The following is a 27,171-nucleotide window of genomic DNA, read 5'->3' as shown; positions in this document are numbered from 1 at the left end:
TTCATAGATACATTGCATGCTAGTTGAAGATGACATGTATGGAATTGGTTATTAAAATATATATACAAGGTGTACTCATACTGGCCATCTAATACTGAATATATTGTCCATACTGTTTTCTGTTAAAAAAACAAATCTAATTGTTGTGATTCGTGAAGACATATTTGTACGCTATGCATAACTTATGATGATGAACTATATTCGGAATATAACAAGAATACAGCAGAGTGAAATGAGAATTTATTTACAGGCAGCCACTGTTCTGTTTGATGCTATGTCAACAGAGAGAGCTATGCAGCTCAGGGACAATCCTGACTAAGTCTTTATGACTGCATTATACAAAACACATTCATTTCCTGTAAATCGTTAAACTCGACGACTTAATAGCCTAATAAAAACCTTATTTCAATTCATAAACTGATTGTTGCATGGTAAATCTTCAAAAGGTCAATTAACTATACTGCAGTGGTGATTGTGTGAAATTGATATATAAATCATTTGCACTTCAAAATTCTTATAGTGTCATTGTTAAAACCAAATGAAAACGAACACAAATGTAATAAAATACAGCTGATATTATTACTACACCTTGTTTAAGAATATTTGGTAAAAAGTAGTTATATCTTGGTGGGAATATAGCTTACTTACCTTTCATAAAAAGTCTCGATATTAAAAGCCTTTCACATAAAGATTTTGTGTCAATGAGATAACTATATGTTATTTTAATTATGTTTGACTTTAAAACTACGGAAAAGATAACGAAAAAAGAGTGTCACAGTAAGCAGAAATTAAAGACTCACAAACATCTGACACTATCCAGCATGAAATCTAATAGAAATGAGAGAAAATTGAGAGAATTGTAAAATCAATTCTTCATATATTCATGAAATGAAATTCTGATCTGAATAGTCAAATTACAATGATTAATTATGAGCACAGCAGAATTTAGTTATGATTTGTTGATAGTTTTTTAACTGTCAATGACTAACGAACTAGGAAGGAACATAACAACAGTAAGAGGTTGAAGTGGATGCTCCTGAAACAAACTTTGTCCTGCTGCTCCTAGTTTCCTTCATTCAGCTGTCCATACAATCCATAGATATTTCAATGATCAAATGGTGGGAAGAAAAGAACATACGAAAATAAGGGAAGATGACAATTATGAATTAATTAATCTATCCTCTATGTAATGATATATTGACAACGAGTTTGTGAAATCAGCATCTGATTTTGTTGAAATTCAAAAGTATAAATTTTGTCAAAATTATCCCAATTCTATCAAATTCACCGGGAATCAAAACACAGACAATAGCTTGGGTAATCCAAACATGCACATAGGGAGTAATTTACCTGAAATTGAATTACCAGTACACTCCAATTTAGCTTGTTTAACAAAATCACCAGAATCATCATTTCCCAAACCACCCTCACACCATTCCAAACGCAGAATCCTTCATTGCCTGAAAAATAAATTGAAGTCAGAAAATAAGAATATAAAATTAAGAAAATAAATTGATGCAATTGCTTTGTTAAGTATATATGTTTGTACCTTCCGAACCAAAAAGATTTGACCAAAAGTGGGACCCATAACATCTCATTCCTGCTTAATTATGTCAATCCACACACGACGGATGTGACTAATTGTATGCCAACGCTCTCCTCCCTCGTATTCATACTTCTCCTTTATTATTGGACAATCTCTAATCTCCAAATAAGAAAGGGAGTTGGGTAGAGCCTCCTTCTCTGGCAAGCTCTCAAGACAAGGACAGTTCCTAATAACCAGATCTTTGAGAGATTTGAGGTGGAGAAAACCCTTGTTGTTCATTATTCTTAGCTTTGAACAATTATTCAACACAAGAGTGTCTAGAGTTGGTGGCAGCAAATTCTCCTCTGGGAACGACTCCACATTTTCAAACTCATCACTGACCCATAATTGTTTCAAGGAATTGAGTTGGAACAAACCCCACTCCTCTCTTGAACCAATCAGTTTTGGACAATTGGATATTGTAAGCCATATCAAGTTGGAAGGCAAACCACCCATTGGAAACGATTCCAACTCTGGACAATCACACAGATACAGAGTATCAAGACTGGTGAACAAGTTTAGTGAAAAGGGCAAGGAGGAGGAGTGCCATCCTGTTATTGAAAATTTATGAAGAGTATTATAGCAACGTAAATCCAAAGAGGGACATTCTACAAAGCCATTAAAATCCAATTTCAACTTTTCAAGGAGGGTAAAATTGATTAAACTTTGCTCCACGGAGAACTTAGTGTACCGACTTCCACGAAGGACAAACTTTTTCAATCTGGATGACAATGCATTTACCAAAATGCTATCACATCCTATTATCTCTAAATGTCTGATATTATCACCCTTGGGAACTGATATCTCCAACTGTTTACAATCACAAAGTTCCAGTTTTTGTAAAGAAGGAAGGTGTTGAGGCAGCAAGGCCCTTTTTAATTTGGGACAATTTCTAATAGAAAGCACTTTAAGCAAAGAAAACCCTTCAAGACAAAACCATTCCTCCCAATTGTTCATCTCATCAAATTTCAAAACTTCAAGGGACCTGAACGAAACATTTGTTGAACTATTGCTGTAAAACTCTTCGCCGATGATCTTTATTCCGTTACAGTTTGAAATAAAAAGCTCCTTGAGAGAGGGAAGCTGCTCAAGTGGTGGCCAATGGGAATATCCACAGTCTTGCAGTTCAAGAGATACTAAGTTGGGTAAATGACAACCCTTTGTCCAATTTGGAAAGCTATTACCTTTGTATTGTGAGATGGTAAGCCTGTTCAAGTTGCTATTTGGTTGAAGAGCCTCCAAGACTGACATATTGCTTTCAGCCATTGACTCATCCATTTCTTCTCTTCTGCCATCAAACTTCATATATAATTCTTCTAAATTCTTCTTATCTATGAAATTTATTGTATCAACATCTGCAAGATCACTGACATTACCCAACCCTTCAATATGAATTGTTCCATGAAGATGGTTTAGTTTTGCCAACTCTTTCAGATCAGATCCATTCTTCTCTTCGACAATAAAATATGACAGACTTTGAAGATTGTTTAGCTTTCCCATATGCATTGGCATCTTCTTTATACAAGGTCCGTCTCCAAAATATTCATAAGGGAGTTCAAGATGACATAAATTGACGAGTTTGGAAAAATTTGAAGGGAGCTCAGTCAATTGATGACAGCCTTTTAACAAGAGTGTTTGTAAATTATACAACATACAAATGGTATCAGGTAAGCTTGTAATCTCAGTGTATGAAAGGTCTAGATAACGCAAAAGTTTTAGATTGCTTATCTCATCAACTAGCTCTGAGAGACCACAATGTATAACTTTTAACATCCGCAAATATTTCAGTCCTGAAAACAGATCACGTTGCACTTCTTTGTTTATCGACACTCCAGTGCAGCCTTGTAATATCAGGCTACGTAGTCCTGTAAGCTCACAAATTGGTTTTAGTGATTTGTCATCAACACAATTTGATTGAAGAGAGCACCAAATATGACGTGTCTTTTCAAGGCTACTTTCCACCCTAGCACCCTCTATTTGGATACAAAATTCTCCTGACACTGATTTTGTTAAATCATTGACAAGATCATGCATGACATAGGGCTCATATGTACCATATGTTTCATCAAATGATTTTTGGAAAAATGAAATTGACTCAAGATCACTGAAAATTTCATTCCCAAATTCTTCCTGACTTTTGTCTGATCCACAACACTTCAACAAACCTTCTGCCATCCAAAGCTTGATCAATTCATCTTTTTCAAATTCAAAACCCTTGGGAAAAATGGAACAATAGGCAAAGCAACGCTTCAGATCGGAAGGTAGGTTATGGTAGCTCAATCTCAGTACTGAGTTAATGGTGCGGTCCACGTCTGATAAACGCCACATATCAGTCTCTAATATCTTATTCCATTCTGATGGAGAAAATTTTTTCCGCAAAAGTTGGCCCAATGATTTTATTGCTAAAGGCAACCCTCCACACTTGTCCACTATTTTCCTGCCAATTGATTCAAGATTTTGATGTTCACACACATTCTTGCCATGAAAGGCATGTGTCACAAATAAACTCCAACAATTGCTATTGTCCAATTGAGGTAGATCGAATAACTGGGTGGAGTTCAGGACATGTTCTGCTACCTCCTTTTGACGTGTTGTCACAATAATCTTGCTTCCAGAAGATCCATGGTTAAAGGGAAGAAGTAACAGCTCCCAGTACTCTACATTCCCATTCCAGATATCATCTAAAACAAGCAAGTATTTCTTACCCGTTAGCATGTGTTGCAATCGACGTTGGAGTAGATCAAAGTTTCCACCATCTGCTGGAAAATTAAATGACTCAAGAATTTCTTTGGTGAGTCCAACAACATCAAAAGATTCTGAAACATAGACCCATGCTCTAAGTTCAAAATGCTCCTCTATCGTGCTGTCATTGTACACAATCTTAGCAAGGGTGGTTTTCCCCATCCCTCCTAAACCCACTATGCTGATTATTGGAACCTGGTCACCACTGCTATTGTTTTCTAGTAAAAATTTGATAAGTTTTGTCTTATCAACATCTCTACCATATATTCTTGACTCATCCACGAGAGTTGTAGATGACAATCGTTTTGAAGGTTTCCAACTGACTAAGCCTTCATTACTAGCAGTAGGACCTTTTCCCAATCTCAACTCTTTCTTTTGCTTTGCAAGAAATTTTAGTGTCTTCAGTATTTCATTGATCCTAGATTCAAATGAATTTGTAGTTAAAGTTGGAAAATAGCTCAATACAGTTGCAGTGATAGGTTCATCCTCGGCTTTCATCTTATTCAGCATTGCATCAGTAGCAATCTCATCCAAAACTTGGTCTGCATCATAAACAACATGTTTAAGTTCATCAAGCCACTTCTTTACAAGTGTTATTTGGTACTGCTTTAACTCTGCTTCCTCCAGTACATAGTTGATAGAATTGAGTGTAATAACAAGTTTTTCCACCAGCTCATCAAGTTTATTACTACTGAAGTAGTCTCTGATATCAACGGAAGCCAACTTCTCAATAATCACTTGAAAGGAAGACTGAAGAAATGCCCCAGCTACCAACTCTGCCATGATATATTGAGTCTTAAAGTCTCTGCAAGATGGAAATGTATTCTTTCTGTCAAGTAAAAATAAATGAAACTAGAATTATATAATATGTTTTTGATATCTCTTGTTACATCCCCACGCAAAAACCACTCCTACAATGCAATGCTTCAAATAATGATTAACTTAACAATGGGTGGTTTTTTATGTCAAAAAAATATTAAAAAAAAAACAATTGGCCATTTTTTTCGAAAAAATAAAAAAATAACCGTGGAAGCGGAAATGATTAGTATTACTCGTGACACTAGTTAATTACCATTTTACAACTATTTCATATTCCTTCAAAGAAGAAAAAGTACAAAATTAGTAAAAATGTGAAAGTCAAAAGATGATCACGTGATCGATAAATTTATTTCTTCTAATTTTTACTGTTCGCACCTCTATAACAACCACTGAGAAAAATTATTGTGAATGATTTTAGGGTTAATTATGTTTCTAGTCCCTATAAAATAGCGACCTTGTAAGTTTAGTCCCTACTTAATTTTAATAGCATTTTTAGTCCCTAATTTTGTTTTTCTGCACTGAGTATTAGTCCCTACTCAATTCAAATTTGTTTAATTTATGCTTAAACTCTTAAATTTTTGAACAATTTTTTGCAGACATGTTTAGAACATTACTAAAAGTTCGTCCGCAAAAAATTATCGCAAAATTTGATTTCTACATCCAGATTTTATTACTTTTTATCTTTAACTTTTGTCGTTTTAAAAAATTCATATTTAATTCATTTCATGTCAGAAAATTCTAAATTTTAGTAAACGAACCTTTCCTAGTGTTCTAATCTTGTCTCAAAAAAATCGTTCAAAAATTTAAGAGTTTAAGGATAATTAATCAAACTTTGTTTTAGCAGGGACTAAAATTATAAGTAAATTTTTTTTTATAGGGACTAAAAATGCTATTAAAATTAAGTAGGGACTAAACTTACAAGGTCGCTATTTTATAGGGACTAGAAACATAATCAACCCTTTATAATTCCAAGAAAAAATTTAAAATTTGTGAAAATATCAATTAAATGCCACTCAATTTCGTTTTAATTTTTTAAAAAATATCGATAATTTTAATTGAATATCACAAAATTAAATATATTTTTAAAAGTCTTGATTGTCTATTCAAAAAAAAAAAAATCTAAAATTAGATGGTTTAATTGCTTGTTTCTTTCTCAAGAGTTGAATTGTAGGGAAGGCGACCGAGCTATTGATGAGCTAGCTCACAATGGTCATAGTTTGCCTCTCTTCACTTTTCAATGGTGGGAGACTATACCCTCGCTATATATTTGATCTGCTGTATAAACATAATGGCCTCCCCTACATTAGTAAATACTCATTGTAATTTGGTTCAAGTCTCTTCGACTCATGAGAGATCATCGTACGTTATTTTCAACATATTTTTTCTGTTATTTATGTCATGATTATAGAAGTTTTAGATCAGTTGCTAATGATTTAAGATACATTTTATAACATTTTCATATCGAGAAATGTAATTCTAGTTTTTCTCAGAATTGAATTTTTATATTGTCGGTGTAATTAAAAGAAACTATCATAGTTTATTAAGTGTGTTATAATTTTAAAGTCACAAACAATTATACATATTTTTTTTTAAAGAAACAAACATTTATACATATCCTTCAAAAAAAAAAACATTTATACATATAATATTTAAAATTCACAAACATCAATATATATAGGGTTAATCGAAATCAAAATTTTATAAAAAACAATGCTTACAATTTACAGATTTTTTTTTTAAGGATGCTTACAATTTACAGATGTTGGCTCAACAATAAAAACAGACGGCGTCTGTGTGAACGCTAGTTAAGATAAAGAAATAACACTCTTCATTTGATACTCCTTTAAATTAAGATAAAGAAATACTCTCCATTTGATACTCCTTAAAAAATAGTGATGCCTTCATTAATTTTATATATCATTTTAAAAAACAGATTGACAAATGAGAATTTTTTTTATAACGACTAGCGAAAAGAGTGCACGTCTTTCCGTTTTTTTATTGCGCTAACGTTTGAAAATTTGATTTTGATTAAAATTAAAAATATAAATGTTTGTTGATTTAAGTTATAACAAATCAAACTAACTATGTCCTCGTGAGCTTAGCTCAGTTGGTATGGACAATGCATAAAATATGCAAGGTCCGGGGTTCGAACCCGACCACCACAAAAAAAAACCGGGGTTCGAACCCGACCACCACAAAAAAAAAAATCAAACTAACTACTATGATTATCTATTTCAATGACACAAAAAATATAAGAAAAAAAAATTTAGATACTTTTTTTTAGCGACAAACTAACTATGATTATCTATTTCAATGACACAAAAAATATAAGAAAAAAAAAATTTAGATACTTTTTTTTAGCGACAAACTAACTATGATTATCTATTTCAATGACACAAAAAATATAAGAAAAAAAAATTTAGATACTTTTTTTAGCGACACCAACAATAATCTTTATTGTATAAAAAGTTGTTTAAAAGTATAATTGAGATAATGAAAAGGTATGTATAAATATACGCATCTAGTTTGTTACACTTTTTAAATGATAGTAAAGGAAAAAGAAACAGACATATATATAATCATATTATGTTAGTTATATTTTTTTAATATTTAAATTTATCTTCTTTCAAAAAAAAAATATTCTTATCTATTTGTTTTATGTATTGAAAATTGAGGGCATTTTTGAAAGAAAAAAATTCAACCCAAAAGAGCTGAAAGGGGATGTTTTTTTATATATAATATAGATGACATAATCATCATTTTATAATTGTCACATATGAGATTTGAATCTCCTTTAAGTTATAAGATGAAACTTTTACTATTGATACATCTTAATTTGAATTACCTTAAGTGATAATAATTTTACAAATAATTTATCAATTTTTTTTAAGGGAATTTATCAAATTATTATATATTCATCTATAATTGTCACATATGAGATTTGAATCTCCTTTAAGTTATAAGATGAAACTTTTACTATTGATACATCTTAATTTGAATTACCTTAAGTGATAATAATTTCACAAATAATTTATCAATTTTTTTTAAGGGAATTTATCAAATTATTATATATTCATCATTATTATAAATATAAAGTTGGAGATATAGATTTTGTAGTGATACAGATAGTATATTTTAGTGACGATACACATTATTAGTAAGATAGTATAATTAGTTTAAAAACAATAATTAACATGACTTTACTTGTTGTGGGACAGATCGCATAACATATTTTTAAAGGAAAATTACACTAACCTCCCCTCAAGTCTCTTTAAAGGACAATGACACCCCCTCTATTTTATTATTTAACACAAACCTCCTCTCCTCCTTGACACCGTTTAAATTCGGTCAAGTTATCTTTACTAAAAAACTAATGTTGCTTCTCATTATGAATTAAACTTTTGTGCAACCAATGCCCAAATATTTCCTTCATCCATGGAAGCAACACAAAAGAGATAAATCATAAGTCTTTCTTTTTCGTTTCATGATTCTCCTACATCATCTATTTGTGGATATTTTAATTCCCAATTTTTGGGATATGATGTCCATGTGTGATTTTATAAATTCGATTGGATATTTCAACAACATATGAATTCATATTGTATTGTATCTTCAATCGGCAGCCAAAGTACACAACCGTCATCCATGGCCTATGATGATTTCATTTCTCTTATTTTTTTTGTAGAACGGCCTCTAATGATTTTCTTTGATTCATTGCGTCAACAGAATAATAAACACCTTGCGAGGGGAACATTCATTATTCTTCAATGGAAGATGTGAACTATGATAGTTGAGATTTGAAATAAGGATATGAAAAACAAATCTAAAAGAAAAGATTACAAAAAATGGCAGAAACATTTGTTTACTGGATGAAGATTATCTGCATCAGCTTCTTAAACAAAAAGATTTACATTTAACAGAATAGTTAACGGTGTTATGTTGAGAAGGGAGGTGCTTATCTATTTAAAAGATTTTAAGGGAGGTAAGCATCTATTATAAAATTAGAGGGGAGGTTTGTGTCATTTGAGAAGACCTTAAGAGAGGTCAATGTAATTTTCCCTAGTTTTAAATATTAGCATTTGTAAACAAAGGAAAAGATTACCTGAAAGTTTGAGAACAAACAAACTGAGATCTTCGTCAGAAAAACACAAATTGATATCAGCCAAGGATGAGAATATAAAAGAATTAGAGGAAGATTCAGAGGCAATATAAAATATGTCACAACGGAAATTAAAAGGTAGTAGTAAGTAAAAAATGTGTTTAGTATGATTTAAAGAGAGAAATTACTTGAAAGTGAGTGGAACAAAGAAAGTGAAGAACTTGAAAGATCAATGATGAAGTTTGGTATGGAAGAGAAAATAAATGAGATGATACACCTTTTTGTATCAACTGATTGAACATATATATGCGTCTTTGCATAGACCATACAAAAGGATGGTACCTTCCCACCACATGCAAGTGAAGACGAAAGTATCCTTTTTTCCTGTTAGCTTCACAATAAAAATAAAATTCCTCATATAATAAAAGGTTGTAAGCTACATATTAAAATTTGTATACTAAAATTCGATCATATTTTTCAATTTTTTTATATTAATATTTGTATAATATTATTCCATCTAGAACACATTTCAATTCAACCTCAGAAACAAGAAATAGGATTTATGTAAAAAAATATGACGCGGTCACACAGTCGACTCATTTGTGATCATTTGATCGAGATTAAACTATCTATATTTTAATGCATAAATAATAAGCTACTATTTGGTTCGAGAGTTAGGAGGGAGGGAAAATTTTTAATTTGAAGTATTTGGTTCAATTTTTAGAAGGGGAGGGGAGGGGAGAGGAGGAGAGCCAATTTTATTGCACTGTCAAAATTATCCTTAGATTAATTTGAAATCTTAATATTATCCTTGTAACAACTTTTATTATTATTATTAGGTTATATTATTTTGTAATAACTTTTATTCCATACTAGACCATCGACCCGTGCTAACGCACGGGTCATACAAAAGAACAAATATAGCGCAAATATGAAAGTAAATACTTACCTTGAATCGAAAAAATAGTATAATTCAACTCATAAAATAAATTGCCACAAACGTTCCATGACATCGACCATGTTACAGAAAGGAAAAACATTGAATCCTAAATGTCTGATTCATTGAGATTGAAGAAATTCGCTAACAAAGCAGATAGTTCCAGCATTCGAGCAAGTTAAACAGCTTTAGTGTCGGTAGGCTCAATCTTGACACGAACAACCCTGTTAGGTTTTGTAACCGATGCCTGACCAGCTTCACCATGTTCAACAACCACAGAGTTAATGCTATCAGAGGACCTCTTAAGACTTGTCTTGCTGGTTGGTGTGTCAATCACAGAGGTATTGCTACATGAGTCTTCAATCTCCTGTACATCCTGCAGACATTTGCGTAAAAAAATTTGTTTAAAACATAACTTGAATAGATATAAAATACCCACAAATTCTTTGACAAAACAATACAATTGAGTTAATGTGAGTTTGAAAGATTACGTTGACTCCGCGATAGGATTGGATACACAGTTTTTTAATAGGGTACCTTAGAAATACATATATAAGTAAACATTTAAATTTGAGAAGCCGTGAACACAAATTGACAACGATGAGAAGTAATATTGTTACCTGCTGCAATCTGTGTTGGAGCTAAAAAACCCGAATTTCTCACTTTCGTGCGGTTATTTTAAATAATCATAATAAGCATAATCACCAATAAAATCTGCAAAATAGCAGGTAAAAACCGAAATCAAAACACAATGATGAATAATGTAAAATCAAAATCAAAACTTCAAATGGTTTTTTTTAGGAAAAAAATCAAAACTCAAATGTTGATTATCAGACATCTAGAATCAAAAATCAAAACTCAATAATCTAAAATATAAATCATAAATAAATCATAGGAAAACTATAGAGTATATGCGGTACCTTGTAGAGAAAGAGTAGGGGTAATATTTTACAATTTTATGGGAATCATTACCTTGACGGTCGAAAATGAATCGTCGCCGAAATGGGTCGTCACTGTGACTTTGAGTTATGGATCAACCACCAAGTTCAAAGCCAGCAAGAAATGTCGAACCCTAGAGGTAGATAAGGGATACAATACCAAATAAGCATAGAATCAAATGAATAAAGATTATTAACCAACAATTAAACAAAACTCACCTCTTTCAGAAAAATAAAAAATAAACAAAACTCACCATGATGTTCACAATTCAGTCTTCTACTATCTACCATAGAACAGAGAAGCGCATGTTAAAAACACATATTTCGATTACAAATAACACTGGCACAAAATTAAGACCTTCAAACCCAAAACATACAAATCAAGATCAATGGATATACAAAATAAGCTCAAAATTAAATTTTTCCTAAACTATCAACAAATCATGATTATCTCCTCTAAAATCATATAAACAAAATAAAAAAAAATGAAATTTGAGCTATACCAGAGCCTTGTCGCTCATTTGTTGGCTCCTATTTTGCACCTGAAATATATAGAAGATACTATAAAAACGACAACATCATCTAAAGCTCAAAACTTTTGTAAGCAGCAAAGCTGATTATTCCATTAGAAAATATATAAATTTAGACGAATGACGATGCATAAGCAAGTAAAATGATTGATTGTAAAGTACCTCTCTAGGGCCATAAACAGTAGCAATGACTTTGGTATTACCCATCTCGAAAATGGCAGAGCTGGTTTTACAATGAAAAAGAAGTTTAAGGTGAAATGCATCGAATATAAAAAAATAAATTGAGAAAGATAAAAGTATCTACCCATCAGCTTTGGATACAGCACCAATCTCTGCTCTAATTTGCCGCATCCAAGATTGCATAAAGAGGAGAAAAGATGGTAAATTAAATTTCATATCAGAAAGAAAATGAATTGGAGAAAAGAAAAAAGGGGAAAACAGCAGTACTTCCATGGGTCGGCGACCATAAAAGTTAAATATTTAGGAATATGTGTTGAAGTGTCTACCAGTTAGGCAGTGATAGGAGAGGAGAGTTTCCATGGTTCTTCCAGCCATAGGTCAAGAAGTGGAGAAAGGATTTCTGACTTGCGGCTTTATTTGTTATAGAAGCAGATAGTTTAGAGTGGAAACAAAATAGGAAACAATATAGAACCGTGATTTACGTTTTTTTTTTGTGATGTTTATCCATCCAATTTGTTTCCTTGATTTCCTTTTATATATAGATAGATGATTTCCTTTTATTAGGGTTTTATGTTTATCGTGTGATTTCCTTTTTTTTTGTTTTCATAATTAACGATTTAGTTAGGGTAAAACAGTAATTGTAGCCATTAGGGTTTTGGAAAAATTAGGGCTTCAAAATTGGCTTGGGACAACTTTTATATATAGATAGATGATTTCCTTTTATTAGGGTTTTATGTTTATCCTGTGATTTCCTTTTTTTTGTTTTCATAATTAACGATTTAGTTAGGGTAAAACAGTAATTGTAGCCATTAGGGTTTTGGAAAAATTAGGGCTTCAAAATTGGCTTGGGACAACTTTTATATATAGATAGATGATTTCCTTTTATTAGGGTTTTATGTTTATCCTGTGATTTCCTTTTTTTTTTGTTTTCATAATTAACGATTTAGTTAGGGTAAAACAGTAATTGTAGCCATTAGGGTTTTGGAAAAATTAAGGCTTCAAAATTGGCTTGGGACAACTTTTATATATAGATAGATGATTTCCTTTTATTAGGGTTTTATGTTTATCCTGTGATTTCCTTTTTTTTTTGTTTTCATAATTAACGATTTAGTTAGGGTAAAACAGTAATTGTAGCCATTAGGGTTTTGGAAAAATTAGGGCTTCAAAATTGGCTTGGGACAACTTTTATATATAGATAGATTATTAACAACTTTATTAACAACTTTTCCTTGTAACAAATTTTATTACTACTTGTAACAACCCTATTACTAATCCATTATTTCATCGTCTACATCGTGTTTTTATTGATTACATCGTTATTGTTTCGTTACTTTATTATCCTTATTTAATTAAGTTTAATGGTAAAACAATAAAATAATTTTAAAATCTCTCCCCTCCCCCTTGCGAACCAAACACATTTTTAAATAAAATATCTCCCCTCCCCTCTGTTAAAATCTCTCCCCTCCCCTCCTAATTCTCGAACTAAACGGACCCTAAACATCAAACTGAAAATTTAAACCGTCTAATCTCAATTTAACAATCGATTAAAATTAAATGAACTGTTTTACGGTGTCAAAATAACAATTACTGTCGATCTCAATCCCAAATAAACACTTTAGTATTTTATTTATTTGAGGAAATAAACTCTTGAGTTGTGACTGACTTTTCTACGATGTGTGGCAAATTATTGGAGTATAGTACATTGACTATAACAGCAGCGTGTATGACTTCCTTACTTCCCGGTCGTAAGGAAAGATTTAGATGAAGCACAGCAACATATTACAGAAGAAGTTTCATATGGATGAGATATTAAGAAGAAGAAAATGAATGATCCATCCTTTTGGTATCAATTTGACTGGCACCACACAGAAGCTTGGCACCTTCCCACCACTTGCCAACCAATATCTTATTTTTCTATGAATTAAATATTTTTCATTTTTGTTTTCATGTTAAGTTTACAATAAAAAGTTGTAAGTTACGTCCTATAAATGTAACTCAGTTGCTAGCTATCAACGACATTATTTGTAGGTGTCAAAGTTTGAACTTTGAGTTTTTCCGTTCTTTTTATTGTGCTAACGTTTGAAAATTATGAACTGTGTTTTTTTATTGCTTTGAATTTAGGATTGCTCCTGGAGTTACCTTTGGCTCTAATTGATCTCAACTCTCAAGAAACCAAATCTGTCATCGTTATCATTTCATATCTTGTATGCATAACTGACCTCTCTATATGTATTTCACGAAAAAATTCTAAAGTCATATCAAAAACCCAAAATGTATTTAGTAACTTACTGTGAAAGAGTTCTTTTTTTATCCACTATTAAATTGAATAATGTTGTCATTATAGTGCAAATAACTCTTCAAGTGTTAAAATGATACTCGCGCTCCGATCCTAATTATAAGTTGCTTTAAATGAAAAGAAAATTGTTTCAAATTATACGTCATTTTACAATATCATCAATGCATTAGTGTTATTTTTCCTATTATATTCTTAATTATTTATTACTCAATTTTTTTCAATTCTTTAATTTATCATTCTTATATCATTAATTAATAATAATTTTGTAAAACAACTTATAACACACGAGAAATCAAGATACTTTGTTTTCAGATTCTGTAATATAAAAACAAATAGAACCTTCAACAGTAATTTAGTATCATTTTCAAAGAAGGAAAGCACAAATGCTCAAGATAAGTACTATTCATAGATAATGCACAAAGGAAGATCTTTGACATTGAAACATTCAAATGTTTAAGCATAAAACAGAACAAGTGCATAGCAGAAAAACTTGATTCCTTTAAACCATCATTACCATTGCCTTCTCTCCTTAGGATGGTCGGGGAAACAGGAATTTGGCATATTTTATCAAGCCAAGAATGCATCAACCACCTCGATTAAAATTTCTCAATATTCCATTTCATCGTACTCCAATTTTCAGAATACTCGATAAAAAGATAAATATGAGCGTATTACCAAAAATACTAGTTTCCATCATAGAACACCAACAGCGAGTAACTATAATGAATCCAATCAGTAGTATTGCAATAAAATTAGTGTTTTATTGAATTTCACTAAATTGGCAAGTCAACTTCCAGTGTATGAACTAGGAAGGAATATGCAAACAGTAAATTGAAATTTCAGAGAAAGGAGTCAGAGGTTGAAAAATTGCCCGAGTCCTGACATTTCACAATGCACACATATTACTTCCACTTGGAGTTGGTTAAATTTGTCCTCCTACTCCTAGTTTCCTTGATTCCATGAAAAAACTTGTGATCAAGCTGTCCATTTTTATCAAATGAGGCTGACTATCATTCCTTAGGCATAAATTGGAGTAGTGCCTTGCAGAATTGCTGTGTTACATCTGGAAGAATATATTACAAAGATATCTAACTTGAGTATATTTCTCTGATTTCTTTTCTTGATGCAAATGTTGGGCAAAGGAAGGACTTCTCCAGATCTCTTCTCAAGTCCTAAAAAACATCATTATCTTTAGAAGACATTCATAAATGAACAATAACAAGCATGAATGTCCACGAAACTGTTTGTATTAAAATACCAAAGAGAAAAATAATCTCAAAAATTATAAATAGATACAATGACTAAAATATAAAAACAAAATTTTGTCATGAAATGTTTTTAAACAATCTTTATTAATGAAGCTCTGAAATTATTCATTTTGCCACATCCAGGGAAATTATTCAGAAAATACAAAAACAAGGATATGCAAAACTAGAAACCAAATTTAAATAGAGGTAGTTGTTGCATTCTTAGGTTCATAAAGTAAACCAGTGCTGGATAACTAACTTATGAAAAAATAAATATATAATATTATAAACACCAGTGACTTGAAATGAGTCAACACTTATATTTCCTAATCTCAATATGTTTTACAGAAAACAACATTGTAAGTAAAATTGATTTATAAACAACTAAACTTAAAAAGTAAATCAGACTTCTATAAAACTATTAATAAATATACAAAGTTTATATTCTCTATGACGACAGGTTTGTAAAATAGTTTCAGAGGAGCATTAAAATCATGATTCAGGCAAAATATGAATGACACAACAGTATGTGAAAAGGAATTGAACAATGACATTGAACCAAAATCACCTTATGGAGAAAAGGAACAAAGGCATTCAACTTTTAACAGGAAAATTCATATCAATTATGTAGTGAATACCGACTTGGCGAAAGAAATCACAAACATGTCTTTATATCATAAATAACTCTGACTAGGCAACACTCTCTTTAAACTGTAACCTGTAGCAACTCTTGTTGAATCCATGGAATGCAAAAATGTGGTTATAGCAGCATTCTGTTAATACATTTCTCTTTTAAAGTTCAAACTTGTTAAACATAGTGATCTTTTTGCTGTAAAACAACTATGACACTGTTAGTATCTTTCGGTTGCTTGAAAAAATGCTTACTAAATGTTTGTATTTTCTGGATGAACAACTGAAATTAGAGAATCAATATTATGCATATGACATGAATATAGCATAGAAAAATGAGAAAATTATTGTAGCCTGCCACGTTTCTGTCAATAAAGAGAGCCAAACTCGAGGGTCCTTGCAGTTCTCAAGACATTTCAACTCATGTGTTGCACCTGATTCATGGAATTTGCTATTTTGCATCTGGTTTTGACTAGGCAAGAAGATTTTCGATCCCTTGAGCTTGCATATGATTCATGGAAGTTGCTAGTTGTCCATCATGTTCATGTAAATCTTTAATGGATGCATCTATTCTCTGTTGGATTTAAGACTGTTGACAGACATCAAGTTGACAATATCTTCTAAATGAATGATTACAATTTGCTTCTACACTGTTCTATTGCGGGGCTTGGTTTGTTTAGGGCTATTGGTGTTGCTAGTGGTCAGAGGTATTTTCCCATCTCAAATTTGGATGGTACTTCCAATTGAAGTTATACATGTTGGAAGACAAGTCATAGTTTTCATTATAAATATTTTTTGCATAGACCTGAGAGGGTATCAACAGTGTCACCTTCTTGCGAAGTTGAACATGCATCTTTAGGATGCTCTGGTGATGTGCAAATACCAAAAACTCTAGTTGTTGAGTTTGACTTACCAATGAACAAAATAGCAAGTGTATTATATCGTCGTCAAGTAGTAAATTTTATAAAGTTCATATTTGTGGGGATTACGTTATTTCAACTAAACAATTATGATGGTGGTTTGGATTAATGTAACTGGGGAGGGTGTTTGCATTTGGCAATATGATTAATTGTTTTCCTTAAGAATGAGTGAAAAGCGACTAGGTCATGTCAAATTTTCTTCCCTAAATTGTTTGTGTAACTGCAAACTATGAATATAGTGTTAACTAATTGCTTAATTTTAAGAGATTTGATCAAAATAGCTAGGTCAATGTCTTGGTCATTAACTGTCTTCAACAGTCACTACTCCCTAATATTTTAGGTCAGCCCATGACCATTGTAGGTTTAAGAACACCAAAGTAAGCACACAATTATTCTTAGATTATATCTATGCTAAGGAATAACTGAACAATATATACTAGTTTTACTATCAATGCTAGGGTTAGTAGTCCTTGGATTCAGATCAATTTATGAGTAATATAAACATAATTAGCATTAAGCACAAGTATAATTGAATAAAATAAGAAAAAGTAATCAATTGAAATTGATAGAATTATTTAAAGTTACATGATCCAAACTACTACATAAAGTTCCTCTCTCATGACCTAACCTATAGAGCTTTACTTACTCATGATGTCTAAACACATTAATACATATGAATAAACAAACATAAGAACAAAATCACTGATGGATGATTCATCTACTCCATAAATTCTCTTATCGCTCTGAAACAATTGAGATCGCACTTTTGTTGTCATCTGCTCATCAAAATGTCATCTTTCCACTATCCTGGAGATATGGTATTTATAGGCATGTCTTTCCCAAAAATTTAGGAAAAGTTGGCCCGCGCCGCGAGAATAAATCTTGTGAGGCGAGCCTTAAAGAGGCTAATACTGATGCATTTCATTGTGATATCCGTGACACAACCTTGATGGTCCTCGTCCTCGAGTCAATCCATTGCGATACTGATCATAGCAATTTCTTCAGATTCTCGTGAAGCAACTTTGCAGCCTGCGACCTGAGCCAATGCAAGGCTGAATCTTTATGATTCTCTCTAAACTCGCAACACACAACTCATAACACACGTTGTGAGTGATGAAGAGGTTGGTCTTGCTTCTTTCTTCACTTTATGCACCGTGTCTTCGCAGCAAAATACATGTAATGACTATGCCCCAAGGAGTAACATTGATAAAATTGTAAAAAGGCATAGCACAGTCACAAAGTTGTCTGGTTTGGGTGTATTTCTATGGCTTCAGGCATATTTTCCTGTTCTTGTCTTTTTATAAATTGTAATTAAACGAGCTATTTCTACTCTAAATTGACTCTAAAAGATGACTAAAAAACCTATATAAATTACTAACCGCCTTCTTTTTGTGACCACTAAGTCGCTTCTTGTTGTTAATTGTTGGAAGTTAATGGACATATTTTCAATCGGATTTCTTGCATCTACATGAGTTTTCATCCATGATGTTTCAATCCATGGACAAAAAGCCCTCATAAGATTATTAGATGAGAATTTGTTCAGAGATTTGATGATAAGGACACCTTGCACATAATTTCTTGAATCTTGTACATTATTCATGCAATGATTCTCTGTTACTTTGTCTGGTGCCGCATATTTCTTTTCTCATTGAGGCAGCTCTAGATGATGAAAAGAACTTCTCCAGGAACAACTTTTTCAGGTTGTTCCAGTTTGTTACAGAACTTGGTTAAAGGTAGTAGTACAATCAGTCTTTAGCTGTGTCTTGAAGTGAGAATGGAAAGGTCCACCATTTGATGTGCTCTTCTAGAATCCTTGATGCTTCATGGTTGAACAGACAATGTGGAATTCCTTGAGATGCTCGTGAGGAACTTGGGCAACAAGTGTATTAAACCAGATTATAATTCAAATGGAACTTCGACATCAGAATAGTCAATGCACAAGGCATTGTGCGTAACATCAAGGGAATAGCTCTGTTAGAGTCCTACCATCCATGTTGTTATCAACAAAATTAGAACTAGATTGAGAATTTCAAATTGTATGACTAGAGATGTTATTATCACTGTCAGACTCATCATAATGATCACCTGTGTTATTACTATTGCTTACCTTGCTAAGTTTATTAAATAAAAATAAAATAAAAAATGGGTTTAAACGATAGAATTTTGAATTTTGAGAGGCAGAGTCCCACGAGAAGTATTCATGGGTAAAAAGATTAAAAAATGGGTCTAAACATTCAAAACAATTAAATATTTTATTTTGTTTTGGCTATACAGCCAAAACAATTCAATATAAGACGGTTGTTTGTAAACAATAACACGGTAATAATCGAAACTTAAGTCGGTTATACACTTTTGAACCGGTCTAAAACATGTTACTTTAAGTTGATTTTTTGTTTTGTTGAAGAAGCTAAATTAGCTCACCCAAATTAGCACCAGAGAAAATCGAACCTGAGACTTGAGGAGGAGCACCGTTACAATACCTTCTTAAAGTTCCCTACAAAAAATACCTTCTTAAAGTGTTTTTCAATAATACAACATTTTGACTATTTTAGTCCCTTTATTGGCTGTGTGTTTTTAACAGGAATTGATGATACAGTTTTAAAGGCATGCCTACTATCCAATGCTAAACCTAATTTTGAATTCTGATACATACTAGTCACTCCCACACATGTTTAATCAGAATTTGTAAAAAAATAAAATAAACCTGGTTTTCTAAAGCACAAATTAAAGTCATTCACAAATGCACATTTTGATTGCTATATGAAACAACATAAGTATTTAATTCCCATGAGATAACAGAATGCTATATGAGATTGAACCTCCAGAAATATTTACAATGGTATATATAAAACAGTTGAGTTCTGTTGAAGCCTCGTTCAATAATTTTGAATGAAACCAGTATAGAAACTACGGAAACAATTACTCTAGTACTCTTCATCTTTATGTTGTTAGTGTAATGAGTTAACTTTGAGATGATCTCCTTGAAAATTCCGACACCAACTTTGAGAACGAAGAAGATTGGTCCCGTAGCAATCGAGCTGGATTATCATACTCCAAAATTCTACCTGTATAAATCAAAATAGTAGAGTGTTGATCAGCTCCAACCATACAAAATGATAAGCATTAATATGCTGTTAATACTTTTTGTGAATATTACTAAACCCGAAATGATATATTATTGAATTACATACTGTCTACTCGGTCCGTTTTGTACCTTCGTTGAGGACTAAAACCATATCGTTATCAATGACGGTAGGAATTCTGTGCGCTACTGTAATGACGGTGCAATCACTTGTTTCTTCCCTGATAGTTTTCTGAATTAAACTATCAGTTGCAGTGTCTATGGATGCAGTTGCCTCGTCTAGGACCAAAATTTTTCTTTTATTCAGAAGCAGCCTAGCAAGGCAAACTAGTTGTCGTTGTCCAAGGCTCCAATTTTCTCCATTCTCAGCCACTGCACAGGTGTTTGTGATGATTTAAAGGATGTTTAATATTAATAACATGTTTTGTTTATTGGAACAAAGATAAAACAAAACCAAATGTGGTTTAACAAAATATGTATACCTGGTGCATCGAGAAGCCTTGGATCTTGTCGTACTAATTCAGTGAGATGGCACTTGCGGAGAACCTGAAAAAAAAGTAGTTATTATTTTGATTTTTTTCGTAGAAGTCATATCAATAATAATCACATTTTCAAGAAAATATTCTAATTCTCACCTCCCATAGCTCTTCGTCTGTTTGTTCTTCCAAAGGATCCAAGTTGGTCCTTACGGTGCCTAAAAACAATGTCGGATCCTGAGGAATTATGCCGAGTTTAGACCTTAAATCATGCAGACCAATATTGGAAATATTTACACCATCAATCACTATGCTTCCTCTTAAAGGCTCCACCACTCGAAAGAGAGCTCGCACCATAGTAGATTTCCCACTCCCTGTCCGGCCTACTACTCCAATTTTTTTATGTCCTGGGAAGACACAAGTGACACCTTTGAGAACGATGGGAGCAGCAGGATCGTATTGTATATGCAGGTTGTGGAGTTCGATCTTTCCTTCGTTAGGCCACTCTGGTGCCGGCCTACAATCTTGAATAACTAATGGTGCTTCAGAAGGTATAGTAGAGTATTGGAATATTCTCTCTACTGATATCATTTTGTTCTCGACGTTACAAAGGTTCCATATCACCCAAGCCTGAAGTACATTGAGGCTCAAACCATAAGTAGCTACAAGACCTGCTAAGCCTGAAAATTAGAGGAAACTATTAACCTGTAGATCTGATCTCTACTAGAAGAAACTATGGAATCTGATTCTAATCTTAGTAATCTCTTTTGTGCTTTAGAGAGACTATGTCGATGTTGAATGTTGATAAGTGTAAACTTGACATTCATATCGAAAATTCTAATGTAGTTTCTTAATTGGACTATTGAAAATAAAATGGCATACATGGATGAAATTTGAAACTATCACTTCTTATATAGGATGAAAGGGTAGGGAAGGAACTTACTTGGATCAATGGAAGACCTCGGCAAAGTAACCAAGATGACGAGAACAAAATAGAAGACCAAATTAAAGAGAAAATTAATTCTAACAGACAACCATTCCATGGTGGCATAGTTGTGAAAAGCTACACGAGAATAATCATCGATTAAAGACATAGCCTTGGTCAAGAATATATTCTCTTGATTGAAACACCGGATCGTGGTAGCCCCGGCAATTGATTCCGAGAAGTGATGCAAGATTGGCGTCTTTCGAATCCCTACCATCCTGGCCAATTCCCTGGCTGTAGTGGTATAATACACCTTCAAAAAAAGTACATAATTTCCATCATCATTTGAATACTAGGATAATTCATGCAAGAGTGAGCACATGCAATGCAAATATTTAAATACTACTATATATGATCCATTTAATAACAAAAAGGCCAACACTAGAAAAGATTTTCGCAAATAACAAATTACTCCTCCGAAAGTATAGGAACCACTTATTGACTAACATTAAAATTGAAATAATAGAAGATTAACATAAAGAAAAGCCGTGTCCAAAAGCAGATGATTAACAGATGCATTCAAAAAAGTCTTGACAAATTTCCAATGTTTGACAGCTCTTACTTGATACCAGATGGAGATGGCGAAAACTGCAAAAAAGACAAGAAGGACTTGCCATGCGGCGTGAGACATTAAGACAATGATACTTAATAACTGGATAAGTGCAAAGACTAGTCCAGCTAATCTGTATGGAATGTCGCTATCTGCCCTTGTTTGATCTGTAGATGACTGTAACAATAAAAAAGAACACAATTGTAATAATTTGAATAAAAATGAAAACAATAATACCATTATGATTATGTAGAGAATACTAGTGAAACTTACCCTACTCAGAATTCGGCTTGAAGGTGTGTTATCAAAAAAGGAAATAGGTGCCCTGAAAACTGATGTGGTCATTCCATAATAAAGGCGTCTAGCTGTTTCGACCGAAATTATTGTCATTAAAACAGTCCTTCCCAGAATGAAGATGGAGCTCCCACCAGACAGAAGCGAAAACATTCCTATAAGCCGCCCATTATTGACCTTGCCCCTTTGTTCTGCAGCCCAAGAAATCCAATAGTTACTTCCCATCTGCATAGCTTGAAAGAGAATTTGACACAGGAGAATAACCGGAACAAGTGCTCCTTTGTAAGCCAATGTGACAAAGGTTGAGTAAACACTCCATTTTACTCGACCGGTCATTGATTCCTCTTCTCTAGTTCTCTTCTCATCCTTGGCGATCTCCTGACAATTCTGTTCATCAATTTCAATTAGATTTTTTGGGCAGGGTCTGCTATTGCAGCTAAGAGAATCATCTACTTCTTCGGATGGAATGTGTTTTAATGTTTCTTTATGAGCCGCCATTAGTTGGACAAGACTTTTATCAGGACATGCTATGAGATCTCTATAGCTTCCCGACTCCACTATTTGTCCATCTTTCATAACCTGACCATAAGTTAATTATCGATGAGAATAGGAGAGCAATAAAAATTAAATAGGTGCAGTGATGAAAGTAATTTCATCAATGACAGAAACTTTATCAGTATAGCTTACCAAAATAACGTCTGCGGCTTCCAAGAATTCCATCTGATGTGTGGCATAAACAACTGTTTTATCACACAACAGTTTCAGAAGACATTCCTGCACAACATTTTCACTTTTGGTAAGTTATTTGAACGAAATGAAAGTTAAATTAGAAAATGCTTGAATGAAAAGAAACAATCGGTAGCACTACTAACCTTAAACAAATGACTTCCGGTGTGAGCATCAACAGCACTAAAAGGATCATCAAGGAAATAAATATCTGAGTCATTATAGACCGCCCTTGCCAGTTGAATTCTTTGTTTCTGCCCTCCACTTAAGTTAATACCCCTCTCCTCCACAGGGGTTAAATCTCCGTATGGCCTCCATATTTTGATATCATGGTTCAATGCACAACCATCCAGGACATTTTCATAGAAAAATTTATCCATTTCCTTTCCGAAGAGTATGTTTTCTCTCACAGTTCCAGATTGGATCCATGGACTTTGTGGCACATAGCTTCTGGTTCCATACACTTTGGTTGCTTCCCCAGAAACCAATGGAATCTCACCAAGCATACCGAGAAGCAAACTTGATTTTCCAGACCCTACTGGTCCACATATCGCTACCTTGTGACCTTTATTTATCGTAAATGATTCTTTAATTGTAATTGTTGGTTTCTTGGTGGTGGTTGGATCATTTGCTTCCCATGCATATTCCGCTGGCTTGATTTCAATAGAAAACGTTGAAGATTCGGAAGCAGGCCTATTAATGAATGGATTTTGATCTTCTTTTTCTATGAACTTGCGGATACGATCAACTGATACTTTGGTTTGAGTAATCATGGATATAAGCTCGGGCATATTGTAAATTGGTTCTTGTAGAATGCGGAACGTTGCAAGAGCTGAGAGGACTGTCGCCGCAGTTAGCTCAGTCTTCACCAATATACAAGCTCCAAAAGTGAGAACAGAAACCAAAGTTGGAGTTGTCCAAAAAAGAGTGGCTACTGCTGAACTTGCATGGAGGAATTTTTTCACCCAGCTCATTTCAGTGTCCCTAAACCAGAGAAGTTTCTGCATAAATCTTAATTCCCATGAATGCAACTTCAAAATTCCCATGTTCTTGATGGTTTCTGATGTCATTTTCATTCTTGCATCTGTAGCTTCCATGATTTTGGAGTGCAGACCTTTTTGCATGATGGCCAAAGGTGTGTTACAAACCATGACCAAAGTTGTGACAGCAAAGGCAACAAGGGAAGGTATCCAACCTAGATTTATGCATAAGATGATCAACGCCAAAAATGTCTGAACCGGAATCAGCCAAATACCATGAATATGATTGCAAAAATCTCCAACTCTATCGATATCTACGTTAATCAAATTGGTGATGTTACCATCTGCCGGTACACGACACTTGACCATTAGAGACTTGCTATAAACTTGGGCCATAAGAGCTGCACGGACTCGAATTCCAATTCTTTGAGCGCCAAAGTACCATTGTCTCTGACTCAATGACTCCACAGTTTTTGAGAGGAAGAGAATGGAGGCAATAATCAGTCCATATTGATTGTTTGAATTATCACTTTTGGATAACAAAAAATTTACGAAGTTTGATATCAACAATGGACCAATATAGGATGCAATAGTATTAACTCCTGAAAGTATGCATAATATAAAATCATATTAGTAATCACAGTATATAAATCAAATGAGTAAATGTAGTACATAGACAAATTAGTAAAGAGGCAAAAATGATGCATGCAAGGTTTGGAGCAAGGATAAAAAGTAGCAAGTTTGTTTTGGATTGATAACAAGAACAAATACTAAGAAAGAACAAATTTGTTTTGGATTGATAGCAAGGATAATGAATAATTATAAAAAGTTATGCATAAATTATAAATATTCATTAAAAAAAAATTATTTGACATTTTAAACACTATTTAAAAAAATATGTAAGTGTCCAAAGGGAAAAAAATTATTTCTTAGTAAAATATTTGAAAGTGACGTTAAGAGTCACACAAAAGGTAGTTATTGTTATATTAGTTCATTCTTAATTTTCTTTTAAATAAAATATTTAAAAATAATCTACCATTACATGGATGAAATCTAAAACAAACAAAACATATAGTAGCATGTAAATAACTTAATGTTGCACATATTATTTAGGGCATTAAAATAAAATAAGCAGACCTGCTAAAACTGCATTGAAGGCCATGGATTTCCAAATAAAGAAGATAATAGCTTTTGCCAAGGAACCACCTTTAAGTGTTTGATTGTGAATAGATTCTTTCAACATAGAAGAAGCAATAGCAGCAGTTTCAGAGTGAGGAACACAAGGAACATGGACATGTTCAAGCTTTTGAATCCGACCGATTTTAAAAATAGGATTCAACCAAGTGAATGTGAGCAGACTCCATAAACTAGCTTTTGTGAAAGCCTCTTCATCTTCTTCTCCCAAAGTAGAAGATTCAGACTCTTCTTCTAGTAATCGTTGTTCGGTTTCGCTTTGTTCCTTTGTACACACATTGGGAAGTGCATTGATGCATAGAAGTAACAAAATAGGCAAAGAAACTGCACCAACTATATTCTCCAGCAGAAAAACCCTAAAGTTCATGGATTCTGAATTTTTTACTAGTTTTAAAGATAATGAGATTATATCAAAAATAGTAGCAAAGACCCACCAAAGAATTAGAACAATAGGAAACCTTTTACACTCCCCTAGTGTTTTCTTCATTGAATAGTATGAAACTAATGTTGCTAAAACCCAAGTCAAAGACAATGAAATAGGGTTAGGGTTATATCCTATGACTCCACTTGTGGTGTAACTATAATCATAGAAAATAGTAGCTACGTTCAAAACTGACATAACACCATTGAACAAAACAGTGATAAAAGCAAATAGGGTTGGTTTGTGTTTGAAACGTAGATTATTGTTATTATGTTTGCTTAGTTTCAAACTATTGAATAAAACCCATATCAAAATCATATAGAAGAACGCTACATTGGTGATTGTTCCTAAGAGAGGTTCTAGCATGGCTATGGTTGGTTGTTGAACTTCAAGTGTTTCTCTCTTTTTACTCACTCTAATGTTGCAAGTTGCAACATGTATAATGAAGAGAAACACAGAGAATGTGTAACGCTAATGTAGCCAATGATCTTGCAATTCCTGAAATAAATAACATGCATATTAGAAAGAGGATAATATAATATATATATATATATATATATATATATATATATATATATATATATATATATATATATATATATATAAAGGTAACAAATATAAGTATAAGATTTCAATTTAACTGGTATATAGGTGTATTGGATGGAGATTTAAAAAAAATATTATTTAGACGTAAAAAGTCTTGAGGATTTTGAAAGATTGTGTATGAATTTTAATTTTATAAGATTTGTAACAAATAATATTTTTATAAAATTTTAAACAAAAATATTTAGAAACAATTTTCGGACAAGATTATCCTTAAAAATAAAAAAATCGAACAAAACTAGTTATGTCGTCTTTAAATTGAAAGGGATTTGTTGACTAAAATATGTCTTCTCCACAACAAGGTAAGAAAATAAAATTTGTGACGTTCTGCCACAAGGTAAGTAAATAAAATTTGTGAGGTAAATAAAAAGTTTGTTTTTTTTTTACACTAAATAAATAAAAAGTTAAACCCAATGAAAACACTAATATTTCTTTTTTCGACGAGATGAAAAGACTAAAATACTAAATGAGTATAAAATGGCATATAATGAAAAGGAAAAAAAAAAAGTGTATAAATAATCTTATTAGAAGTATGTTGGATATTACATATATACCTATTTTAGTCGAGATTTAAATATTAGTTTGTTAAATGGTAGAAATTTAGTCACTTGTGGCGGAGGGACAGGAGTGGCCTATGGAGGCCATGGTCCCCCACATTTTTAATTTTTTTTTTCTTTATATATGACACAACTAAACTATGTTAAAATGTTTCATAAAATATAATTAAAAATGTTTCATAAAATATATATTAGGATATGATCCCCTCAATTAATATAATTAAAATGTTTACCACTTTACTAGATTAATTGACAATCAATATCATTAGTTTTATACTTCATATTATTTTAAAGGCTAAAGTGCACTTTTCCCCCCTTAACTTTCAAAAACTTACAATTTTGGCCCCCTAAGTATGAAAACTACAATTTTGGCCCCCTAA

At 32.6% G+C, this 27,171-nt stretch overlaps 2 protein-coding genes and 2 long non-coding RNA genes across 5 annotated transcripts; all 4 read right to left on the bottom strand.

Annotated features, from left to right (window-relative positions):
- Positions 1-848: 848 nt before the first annotated feature.
- On the bottom strand, positions 849-9,497 carry LOC146935973 (putative disease resistance RPP13-like protein 1). 2 transcript variants are annotated; one of them, XR_015030409.1, is made up of 4 exons: positions 9,249-9,497; positions 1,550-5,132; positions 1,366-1,460; positions 849-1,080 (listed from the first exon to the last, which is right to left on the bottom strand). XR_015030409.1 is itself a non-coding variant. In XM_085750970.1 (3 exons), exon 2 carries the CDS (start codon positions 5,108-5,110, stop codon positions 1,595-1,597), a length of 3,516 nt encoding a protein of 1,171 aa, XP_085607096.1. In that variant the 5' UTR covers positions 5,111-5,132; positions 9,249-9,497; the 3' UTR covers positions 1,144-1,460; positions 1,550-1,594. The 2 variants fall into 2 exon arrangements, 1 of the variants encoding a protein (XP_085607096.1); XM_085750970.1 differs by lacking the exon at positions 849-1,080 and having other exon boundaries at positions 1,144-1,460.
- A 625-nt stretch (positions 9,498-10,122) lies between these two features.
- Positions 10,123-11,430, bottom strand: LOC146935972 (uncharacterized). The gene is made up of 4 exons (XR_015033122.1): positions 11,375-11,430; positions 11,155-11,254; positions 10,803-10,896; positions 10,123-10,558 (listed from the first exon to the last, which is right to left on the bottom strand). It is a non-coding gene; the product is annotated as an uncharacterized LOC146935972 (long non-coding RNA).
- Positions 11,431-11,492: 62 nt separating this feature from the next.
- LOC146935971 (uncharacterized) lies at positions 11,493-12,001 on the bottom strand. Its single transcript, XR_015033121.1, has 3 exons — positions 11,955-12,001; positions 11,813-11,873; positions 11,493-11,662 (listed from the first exon to the last, which is right to left on the bottom strand). It is a non-coding gene; the product is annotated as an uncharacterized LOC146935971 (long non-coding RNA).
- A 7,654-nt stretch (positions 12,002-19,655) lies between these two features.
- On the bottom strand, positions 19,656-26,135 carry LOC146935970 (putative ABC transporter C family member 15). Its single transcript, XM_085750969.1, has 10 exons — positions 25,154-26,135; positions 23,183-24,618; positions 22,998-23,084; positions 22,290-22,889; positions 22,029-22,193; positions 21,425-21,719; positions 20,641-21,161; positions 20,488-20,551; positions 20,138-20,377; positions 19,656-19,988 (listed from the first exon to the last, which is right to left on the bottom strand). Exons 1-10 carry the CDS (start codon positions 25,995-25,997, stop codon positions 19,885-19,887), a joined length of 4,356 nt encoding a protein of 1,451 aa, XP_085607095.1. The 5' UTR covers positions 25,998-26,135; the 3' UTR covers positions 19,656-19,884.
- Between the last annotated feature and the right edge of the window lie 1,036 nt (positions 26,136-27,171).

This window comes from Medicago sativa, chromosome 3 (assembly GCF_051527215.1).
Source record: "Medicago sativa cultivar Bolivia chromosome 3, Bolivia_mono, whole genome shotgun sequence".
NCBI lineage: Eukaryota > Viridiplantae > Streptophyta > Magnoliopsida > Fabales > Fabaceae > Medicago > Medicago sativa.
The sequence above is the reverse complement of the archived record's forward strand: the minus strand, read 5'-3'. Positions and strand labels throughout refer to the sequence as shown.